The sequence below is a fragment of the Perna viridis genome, chromosome 5 (assembly GCF_037379345.1).
Source record: "Perna viridis isolate PV_CMFRI_1.1 ecotype Kerala chromosome 5, ASM3737934v1, whole genome shotgun sequence".
In the NCBI taxonomy this organism is placed as follows: domain Eukaryota; kingdom Metazoa; phylum Mollusca; class Bivalvia; order Mytilida; family Mytilidae; genus Perna; species Perna viridis.
Genome location: NC_142449.1, coordinates 7,508,996 through 7,519,913, shown reverse-complemented (window position 1 = coordinate 7,519,913; position 10,918 = coordinate 7,508,996). Strand labels below are relative to the sequence as shown.

Here is a 10,918-nt window from a genome sequence, read left to right as displayed (position 1 = left end):
AAACGTGTCTGTCGATATCAATGAGTTGATGCTGGATCTAACATAGCATTACTTAATTTCAGTCATGGCGGTTTCTTTTCTCCTCTAGGCTGGGCCATTTCAAGTTAGTCAACATGTTTGTTACACACCTTGGTGTTCGGCGGTATAGTCATTTGTTATGAATCGAGTTGCTCGCCGTTCCACGTTTGAAATCAAGCTTTCGTGCCAGTTTGGCTGGTGAGATCCCATACCATTGATACATACTCCAGAGTAGGCCTGACGCTGGTAAGGTAGCTTGTCGCTCTGGCTGGTTTGGTGCAAGCTAGTGGGTCCACATGTTTATCCTGTGATAGGTCGTCGATTGATGTTACACTTTCGTGATATTTCCTGGCATCAACAACTTCTAACGTGTGGTCATGTAGTTGATATGGGTTTAGAAACTCTTTTGTTAATACCAAGAGGCTGTATGATAATTGCATTTTGTTTGGTTGAAGCCCATCTGTCGCATGTATTCCATCTCGCTATAAGGTCTTGTTATAGGAGGTGGTTGTTTGCTTTGTACTGGATTTTTCTGAACAGTATGATGTTGTCTAGCTGCGAAGAGTCTTGTCTATGTACTATTATTGTTTGTAATTTGTATTTATATACTAATAAAGAATTAAACTGTGTGTTTGACTGTCTCAGGCATGTCATTTATGTAGGCTAGAAACAGCAAAGGTCTTCATAAATACGGAACTTTTTGGAACATCTGACAGGACATTAATTTTGCACCATCCAGAACCACATTTTGTTTCCTGAACAAGTTTAAGAACGACGTAATTCATGCGATAATTTGACGTGGTGTATTCCAAAGAATTTTAACTTATGGCGGAGTCTGATTTCAGACACTTTGTCAAAGGCCTTCGCAAAAATCAATTAGTATTATATCAACTTGGGATCGATCTTTTAGTGATTTCTTGTTCTGTAACTACGAGTTTGGATGTTAACCGCTTTTTACGGAAATCATTTTGTGTATTTGTAAAGATTCCATTGGAGTCGAAGTGAGTCTGGAAGTTAATTGCTGTGGATAATATGCTCCAAAAGTTTACATGGTATTGTGATAAGAGAAACTGGTCTGTGTTTCTCTGTCTGGTCTTTGTCCCTGGATTACATTCTTTAGATATCCGGTAGAATCTTGGTTCTAGTGCATCCCCACTTTTTTAAGATGAGTACAGCTATGGCATCTCATCAGTGTTGTGGGATTTCGCCATTGTTCAATGTGTATTAGTAAATACAAGTCAGTATAGGAGCGAGTTCCTGGCTGATACTCTGATGATAAAGTCAGGTATTCAATGTTAGACCTTTTCCGTGTTAATTGAGGCAAGCATAGCGAGGCGAAACTTGAAAAGTTCAGCACGGTGTGTATTTTGTTTTGCATGATTGAAAAGTGTAAACATGCAGCTTTTAGGTGATATATAGTCTTTTTAAAGTTATACTTTGAACTTAGTGAAAGTAGCATTGTAGCCGATATAGGAAGTAACATAATTGGTTTGTAGCCGTAAAAACAGAATTAGGCCGGCGATTTGGGGAGAAAACGGCCGAACTCTTCAGCCTTTCTAAGTTATACAAAAGTGTAGCTGAAATGGCCGAGTAGTTCCATTTGATTTATTGGGGGAGACCCCCCCCCCAATAAAAAAACAAAACAAAACAAAACAAACGAACAAAAATAGGGGCATACACTTGCCTCAATGTACTATCAGCTTTATGTGGATTTTTTAGTGTTCAGCAGCCTGAAGACTCCCGATCGTTTTCAGCAATCGCTGTAGTTTATTGAACTTTGCTTAAAATTAACGAGGAAAATTCTTTAAAAATATTACTTTTTAAATGTAATTTTATATGAAAAGTAGTTGGAAAATAAAAAAGTGGACTAAATTAAACATGTTGCTGACACCATAGACTTGTAATTAAATTTAAGTTTTTTTTTAGATCTAGTATCTTATACGGAAATTACGGTAGGGTCTAAAATTTGTAACCCGTACCCGTACCCAAATAATGTTTTGCTAAAATATTTTTTCTTACAGTATGTTAAGAACTGAAAACTGCATGAGATGAGGAAAAGACCGTTTCAATTCATTTCTCATAAAAAAAAAGTGATGTATATTTTTCTGATATTTTTTGTTTGATCGGTTTTCTGAAGTCAAAAGGTCTAAAATGTGTAACCGGAAGTTGTCGTACCTAACTATTTATTGACTATTTCTCACTTACCTGTCCGACTTTACGTTTTTCTTTTGCTACAAGATTGAAGTCATTACTACAGAAGTTTTATGGTCGTCATCATGAACTCGTGGATCGTTATGGTATATCCATCAGCACCATGAAAACTGATTTATTCAACGGGTCATAGTTTTCCTTTCCTCGTTTGTTTACCCCGGACTTGACTTTTTATGAGCAACTCGGCGGGTGTTTCTAGAAAAGCAGAGGACGCTTACCCTACCGGTGCACCTGGTCCATGCTCCCAGTTTATAGTGGAGTCTGAGTTGCTCATTTACTTTTGTTACTTTGTACGTATGATTTTAGTTACTTTATGTTCTTTGTTGTGTATGTCTGTTTTCCATGTCTGGTCTTTGTCCATGGATTACATTCTTTTGATTACCGCTATAACCTTGGTTCCCTTGATTACTCTCTCTAAAACCATTAAGATGTTAAAATTTCACCTAAAGACTTCGGATAAAGTTTTTAAAGATTTGATTTTGTTTTAAAAAAGAAGTGATTGAGTTTGAATTCCACACCGTACCTAGCGTAAATCCCCGTACTAGCAAAGAATGGATACGATCTTATCCAGAATGAAAATCAAAGTCTCATAAACAGAGTCTGGTGTGATTTTAATTGATTGTCAATTAAATTTTGATAATATAATGATGTTCTAATGTCAAATATGCATTAAATTAGAACAGATAACAAAAATACAGGACTTTGATTTTTATGGCACGGGAATATTGGGTTACACATTTTAGACCTTTTGAAAACAGAAAATCGAATAAAGTCAATTTTTTCGAAAAAAAAAAAACATTTTGAGAATCTTTAATTCTAGTCTAACCATTATGTCATTTTGTAAATTTGTACCAAATTTTAGCTGGAAATATCAAATAATAATGAAAAATTGACAATATAGTATTTGGGTACGGGGAAATTGGTACGGGTATGGATACGGGTTACAGGCTAAAAACCACTAATTCCACTTCCCATAGGCTTCTATGCTAATTTCACAATATTCAATGGCTTCTCTGGACTTTACCTTAACTTTAACCTGCAGATGACTATATATCAGCATGATTCTACATATGTCAGCTCACAATCCTCAGAATGGCATGTGGAGTTAGCAGACTTGCAGTGCAGTACTGGTCACCGGAAGTGAAGGGTCTATAAATAGCATGGGAAATCCCAGTGTTTTCACAAGATAGGGGTATATTTAAAAATCATTATGGAGATTAGGCTTCACATCACAAGAAGCAAAATGCACCTATAAAATGTACAGAAATGTTTTTCCTTTCAGAAACTGTTTAAATTTTTAAAATAAGATGAGAACTTTTTTCACAGCACTATGAGGAACAGGGGTAATTTCTGCGTAGGACTATTTTTGCGTACGTTCCGAATGCTCATTGGTTGAATTGGTGGTCTGTAACCTACAAATTTTAGACTATACCGGAAATTATGTCCGATTTGACGAGGATGTTAGTATTTTTCATTAAGGATAAGTAACTCATGATCACAAACAAACATGAAAAAACAGATTCTGAAAATATGTCCACCCGAGTCGTCTTTTAAAGACTGTAAAACTGAAGTTAGATGTCCTGTGTCAGATTGTAGTAAAATTTTATTTTCCAGCGGTTGTCTTCGCATGCATCTGTCTCGTAGCCACGGGATCACTGAGGTACAAAAAATGTTTAGTTATAATTTCGAAATGACCCTTACCCCTTTCTGCCCACACATTATATGAGAGTTCTTCGTGTTGTCATCACTTACCTGTGATTTGGATTTGGTTGGCAAAAAAATCCATTGAGTGGTATGAGGCATCAACTTTAAATCATCATAACTTTTTCGTTTTTTTTTTTAAAGGTAATCGAAAAATTCATTTGGTTCCCAATACTGTCAATAATACTCCTTTTATGAATGGAATTTTAGAATAAATATTCAGTAATTAGACTGTTTGAGCATAAATAATTACATATTAATATCATTTCAAATTTATTTCTCAAGTATAAGAGTAAAAATTTCTCTTACAAAATATGAATTATTTTATCTAAATGAAAAATTTTGCAGAACCAGAATTGGATGTAAGATTACAAAGCTACAAAGTTTTGAAAATTGGGATTCTAATCATGAAATTGTTAATTGTTTATTTCGTTGTTTATTTGCCAACCAATTTGACATTAAATGATATGCAGATTAGTGAATATCACTAATGAGATTGGCGAACTCTCCTATAATAGCTCAAATGGGTCATTATTGAGAAAATGAATAATATCTCACTGTTCATCAAGTTCTGTGACTGGGCCAGTTCATTATACTTAGTTAAAGCATGAAAATTAAATTATTCGTATTGTAATTTCTGTTTCTGCACTGGTCAGACTAGTCTAGGAGTAGTTCTCACTGCAAGAAGTTGTCCCCAACCGATTTTCTGCCATTCCATGTGAAATAAGTTCATGCCTAAAATTTAAGAAAAAAACTTTAAATAGAGTGCTGGTATATTGCTCTCAAAAATCATACAATGATTTTTTACTGAGAAATAAAATTTTGGTGTGCAGTTTGGTGAGAATTGCTTCTGTCTTGAAAAAGGTGAGATCTATTCTATGACCAGTATGTATATGTTGAAGAATCCAAATCTGGCTTTTACATGACGGTTCAACTTGGAACAGTTACAGTATTCCCTGGAACTTACATGTAGTATCATGTGGGAGAGTTTTGCTCAAAAGCATTTTTGGGGGGTAAAAAATCAACTATTTTATACAGAAAACATCATAATTTCAACCAAAAACCTCCCACAAATCTTGCATTTTTATTTGGGAGATTCTAAATTTTTTATTGATTCTGTGAGAGTCTCCTGCTAAAGTGGAAAGGATATAACAAGTATCTACTTTATAGCTTCACACTAAAAATATTCAGATGGTTCCATCTTTTAAAAGAACACGGTTGTTTAATATACTTAGGAATTTATTAAAAGATTTATTAGATAGTACAAATCATGTATTGGCTTCTGGAGATTACTATCATGCCATAAGTCATAAGTAAAACTATGATTATCCAAATTTGTGGAGAAAGTATAGGAACTTTTAAACTGTATTTTGTAACTGTCCATCATTTATGGTCATTAATAAATTGAAGTTATATACATGTTCTACAGCCTTTCCACTCCAAATCCAAGTTTTAAGTACATGAACTGTTCACCTTCATTTTCAGTTGGAGACATATTCTGTTGTCTGAACTTGTACAAAACTTCATAGTTTATTTATTTTACACATTGTACATAAAACATGCACACAATATCAAAAACAAAATACCCCATCATCTTTTAATTCGTTTGAATAAATCTTCAGTGTACATGGTGTATGAATCCAAACTCAATAGACATAGGAACCAAGCCGAGATATTTTTTGACACAGGGTTACATCAGATATACTTACAACTGTATTCTAGCATGATGGGTATACAGTTTAGTCACATACTGAGTATGTCATTCATTTGTAAGTCGTATACTGGTAAGCAATTTACTTGTATGTCATTTATTGGTAAATCATACATGGCGTACAATTAATGCTGAGTAAATCATATACTCATAAGCAATTTAGCATTACACCTCTCAGTTTATTTATCTACTAAATTTAATGATTGAAAACTGTTTTATACTGGAGTATACTTCATATACTGTGACAGTACTTTAATTCATGCATACCAATTTTTGTGGATAAGGGAAGAAACAAGTTTGTGGATTCTTGAATTTGTGGTTTTGAGGTTTCCAGTGCACATCACTTTACACAATAGAAATCTCTGTTGCCTTGGGAACCAAATAACATGGTTTGGCCTACCCACAAAAACTATGAAAAATGGTACTTTGACAGTAGTTATGAAATAAAAATTTATATTTCAGACTGATGGTGATGCTGCATTGTTGAAGAGAGTTAAGATGTCAGTAGATGTGTACAAAGAATATCACTGTCCATCCTCAAACTGTATCTACAACATTAATTCAGAAAGACATTTTAAAAATATGGCTGGATTGAAGCAGGTTGGTTGGTAAAGGATTTTGTATTAAATTGTCTGCTGATAGATACCATGTTTATCACCCTTTGGACAAGTATGGTATTCTTTCTCGTCACACAGAAGTGACTTTATCTTCAGTAGAATTAGCAAAATCATAAACAACTCACCATTAAAGAATTATAAAAATCTTTCATGATAATGCACAAAAGATGTTAAAAAAATAATTTTGTGATATGCCAACCATCCCCATCGCTTCATCAGCTGATTCACATGCTAAATTTTTACTGGAGTGCGTCACAAATCATGGTCAATTGTCATTTGATAAAATAGTCTGCATTTAATAAATAACTTTGGGTACTATTTTAAACATATTTCAGATAACAAGCGTTATTTTTTTTTATTCTTCACAAATTACTGTTAAAAAGGAATAAATGACATTTTGTTTTAGATAGTCACATCATCACAGTTGATATTAGGGCTCACCTGAAATGAACCGTAATAATAAATTATTATACAGACTGTCTGTAATAAAGTCACTATCAAAACCAAAATACCATTGATTCCTATATTACCATTACTATCTACATGTAAGGAAAAATTCAAAGTGAAGTTAGTGATGTTTAATACATAACTAAGTATTGAGTTTATTTTGTGTGTCTTTTTATGAATAATACATGTTCATTTTAAAATTATTTTATCTGTTGTAGCATTTCTTAAAAGTACATGCTGAGAAGAAGTTCAAATGCAATAAATGTGGAAATGGCTTTGGTATGGAGAAGGATAAAAGAAGACATGAAGGACATTGTGGTGTAAAATACTCATGTCCAACTTGCCAGTGTACTTATTTGTCAGCAGAAGCTTTAGTCTTGCATTGTCTACGAACACAGCATCCTGTTCCACGGGAATATGATAAACAGTAATAATTTTATTTTTGTAGTATTAATGTCAAGATGGGTAAAACATTAGTCTAGTGACATAGATAGTGTGTTTGTAACAGTTATTATACATGCAGTATGAGACTTGATTATTAATTTGATTAACATATGCATTGAAATGTATGAGACTATTTGGTTATTTATTATCCACTAGATTTTTTGTCTGTCTAAAATCTTTTGTGCCGCATTAATACTGTTTGTGCCGCATTAATACTGTAGATTACAGAAATTATTGTTTTATTTCAGGAGAAAGACAGGAAAAAAGAGGCCAAAAGAAAAAACACTTGCAAAAACAAGCGTTAATGAGACTTTTTCTTCAGTGTCCACATGTCCTTCAAGTTGCTTTAAAATACCAGTTATACTTTTACCTGTTTCTGACAGTTCTATGAAGCTCATACAAAACCAGATAAAAACAGTTCCTATTCAACCAAAACCATCTCAGAACAGAAAACCAGTTGACAGTTGTTTCAGTTCAAACCACTTGTTAGATCATGATTATCTACCTCTAGATGTCACAGCAGAGAAAAATCGAAATAAAAAACAAACTACAGATACACTATCATCAGAAATGCAAACAGAAATTTCTTTGCCTCCTTTGAACATGTCAAAAACAATAGCGGAAACCCAGACCTCAGCTGATAGGCATTGTATTCTCACAGAAGCCATGGCTAGTGCTGATATACCTGTAGAATATACATCTATAGGGACACAAGTAACTTCTGATTACAATGGCAAAGTGGATATGCAGACTCAAGTTACACCTAAGTCTAAATTTGGAGAAATTGTGACTGACAGACAATCTCATCAACAAGATTGCAGGAGGAAAAAGAAGCTCTATGTAAAACACAGTGCACAAGGGAAAAGTAGAAAAAGGCACTCAGGAAACACTAAGGTCAAAGAAAAAACACCAAAGGATGAATGTTTACTCAGCTCCTCAAATAATTTTGATGCTTATGAACTTCAAGCAAGTTATAATCCTAGAAGTTTCCTAATAGGAACTTCCAATACCACAGAGACCACTACAGCCGAAAACCAAGCAATACAAACCTCTGTATCCAGTAGTGGAGAGAAATTGACAACCAGCAATAATGCTGGAATTTCTATGTCTGCTTCAATCAGTAGTTTTGATTTTGTTCAAACTGTTGGTGTTCAGACCTATTCTAGAGATTACCAAGATTTCCTTTTGTCTCAGAGTAATATGAACAATGGTATATTCATGGGCACAAATTCAGTAGGAATAAACACTGAAAATAAACTGAGCAATAAATGTGTTGGCAATACTCCTCTATTTAGTGACTCAAATGTACAAACAGTGGACTTTGATTTTTTGGCCAATTCTCCTGAGCCACAGATTGAGGCTATACACATGGAAACACAAACTGTAGATTTAGATATAGATTCCTTGGAGTCAATAGTATCTAGTATACAAACACAGACGGCTGGTCAGGTTGATCTTGAATCATCCTTTAGTAATGTGGAGACTCAAACAAGGGATAGGTATTCATCAGTTGACACTCAGACTTTGGCCAACTCATCATTTGACTGTGCTCCTATGGAATCTACAAATATAGAAACTCAAACATATGATGAACACCAAGAATTTATTGAGTTACTGTCATCTGGTACTCAAACATTGGATTTGGGATTATTTCAAGATGCCCCATTATCTCTAATTCACATAGAAACACAAACAGCCGAGATAAATAACTCTTCATTACCAATCAATTTTGGCACTCAGACATCAGTGAATGAAGGTTCACAAATATCCAAGGAAGTTCACTTTAACATGGATAAAGACTTGTCTAATAATTCTTGTTGTAGTGCTGGCACTGAGACAGAAATACCTAATCCATTTTCAGACAGAATAAGTAGGAAAAAAAATGATTTTCGAGGTGAGCAGATGGAGTTCCTGGTTTCCGAAGTTCTTGAAATGATACCTGTCACTGAAAATCCTTATTCTGATAACTCAATAGCTTCAAGGTCATCCAAAGTACCATCTGTTGATGCAGGAAACAATGCTGATGAAGAAATTTTTAAAGCTGATGTTGGGATAAATGCGGAGTTTGCCACTAGTTCTTTTTCCAATTCAAACATCCACACACAAACAATATTAGATACTACTAATATTCAGACTCAGACATCAAGAATGGGAACACAAGAGTTGACTAATTCAGAAACACAGACTACAGGTCAGAGGTCGACAGTTGATATTGACCTAACTGATTCACATACTCAGACCACATGGAAAGAACTAAATGATCTTCTTGCAGAACTTGATCGTTAATTTTTCTTATTGTTCAGTTTTCAATTTGTTTATAAATACTCCAAAGAACAATATTAGTTGTGCATCAGTTGTGTATTGTTACTCTCCCTGATCTGATTATTGTGAAATTTTTCTCTTATACATGGAAGTAAAGTAAATTTTATTTAAAGTCGGCATATATGTACAAATAAAATAACACGAGCACTGAAGTGCTCTTTAACCGACTACAAATAAATAAAAAAACATGCATGCACAAACTAAAGGAGTGAAAACAAAAGTTTTCTAATCTTACAATGCCAGTGAGCAGGTGGCTATGCCTCGCTGATCGGTAATCACTGTAACACCAGAAAATAAAGCATAATATATTAGAAACAAAACATAATAAAACAAAGAGGACAACTAAAATATAAAATAAGCATGGGCAACTAAAACTGTGGAGTTTAAAATAAAGGGACAGACAGCAGAGCAAAATGAAACAGGTTTAAGTTTCTCAGGCAGGAGGCAGACCACCATGAAACTTGCATCAACTACAAAAACTTTTTTGATCACCGCACCAGCTATTAATATAGTTTTGGTCAAAAGATGTGGTCTCTCTGGCCGAATTTGGTAGTTCGTGCCTCGTACCTGAAAGACTTTTTACCGTATGCTGTAGTTCTGGGCTGGGGTACCACTGCTTTTTTTACATACCTGAAATTATAAAAATTATTTCTTGTTTCGACTAAATCTTGTATAAAACAAGGGCTCATTTTATTAATTATTTTGAAGGTCTTCAAGGCAATTGTGCGCATCCTTCTTGTTTTCAGAGATGGTAATTTTGATTTGTCCAAAAGCGAATCATATGTACTGTCAAAGTCGTCATAATTAAAACGGAGTGTTTTGAAGTAATTTATGCCAATAAGAAAATCCATACTAGCAAAAACATTCTGTGCTTCCCTTGACTTATCAACAACAAAATTACCCCAAAATGAAAAAGTAATATTTGTTAAGTGTTTAATGCCTTTTGACTTGTACATTATTTTCATATTAAAAGTATGGATTTATCACCTTCAGTTCTTTCTAATGTAGACTGTGTGTATGTTATTCTGTGAGCTGTCACATATCTATCATTTCATATATTTTGACCAGGCATGCAGTGTTCAGCAATTTGATATATTGTGTTAAATATTGAAACCTTTACATTTCAGTATATTAGTCCATTTTATAGGTTTAGTATGATGTTAGTCCATTTTATAGGTTTGGAATAATATTAGTCAATTTTATAGGGTTGGTATGGTCTATTGTAGAGGTATAATATGATATTAGTCCATTTCATAGGTGTTTTATGATGATATTATCCCATCCTGTAGGTTTTTTTTAGTATGATATTTGTCCATTTCATAGGTTTTAAAAATGTTATTAGCCAATTTCATAGGTTTTGTAAGATATTAGTGAATTTTATAGGTTAGTATGTTAGTCCATTTTATAGGTTTAGAATGATATTAGTCAATTTCGTAGGTTTAGCATG

At 33.8% G+C, this 10,918-nt stretch overlaps 1 protein-coding gene across 2 annotated transcripts; it reads left to right on the top strand.

The window, feature by feature from the left end:
* The first annotated feature begins 3,699 nt into the window (after positions 1–3,699).
* LOC148615798 (uncharacterized) lies at positions 3,700–9,486 on the top strand. 2 transcript variants are annotated; one of them, XM_088582382.1, is made up of 4 exons: positions 3,700–3,889; positions 6,104–6,241; positions 6,924–7,132; positions 7,398–9,486. In XM_088582382.1, the coding sequence occupies exons 1-4, from the start codon at positions 3,737–3,739 to the stop codon at positions 9,433–9,435; spliced, it is 2,538 nt and encodes an 845-aa protein (XP_088438508.1). In that variant the 5' UTR covers positions 3,700–3,736; the 3' UTR covers positions 9,436–9,486. The 2 variants fall into 2 exon arrangements, with proteins under 2 accessions (XP_088438508.1, XP_088438509.1); XM_088582383.1 differs by lacking the exon at positions 3,700–3,889 and adding an exon at positions 3,938–4,074.
* The last annotated feature ends 1,432 nt before the right edge of the window (positions 9,487–10,918 follow it).

Excerpts from the sequence above, each read along its gene's own strand:
- LOC148615798 (XM_088582382.1), top strand. The coding sequence starts at position 3,737 with ATGAAAAAACAGATTCTGAAAATATGTCCACCCGAGTCGTCTTTTAAA. Across the intron at positions 6,242-6,923 it reads ATATGGCTGGATTGAAGCAG|CATTTCTTAAAAGTACATGC; the intron begins GTTGGTTGGTAA and ends TATCTGTTGTAG. Across the intron at positions 7,133-7,397 it reads CCACGGGAATATGATAAACA|GAGAAAGACAGGAAAAAAGA; the intron begins GTAATAATTTTA and ends GTTTTATTTCAG.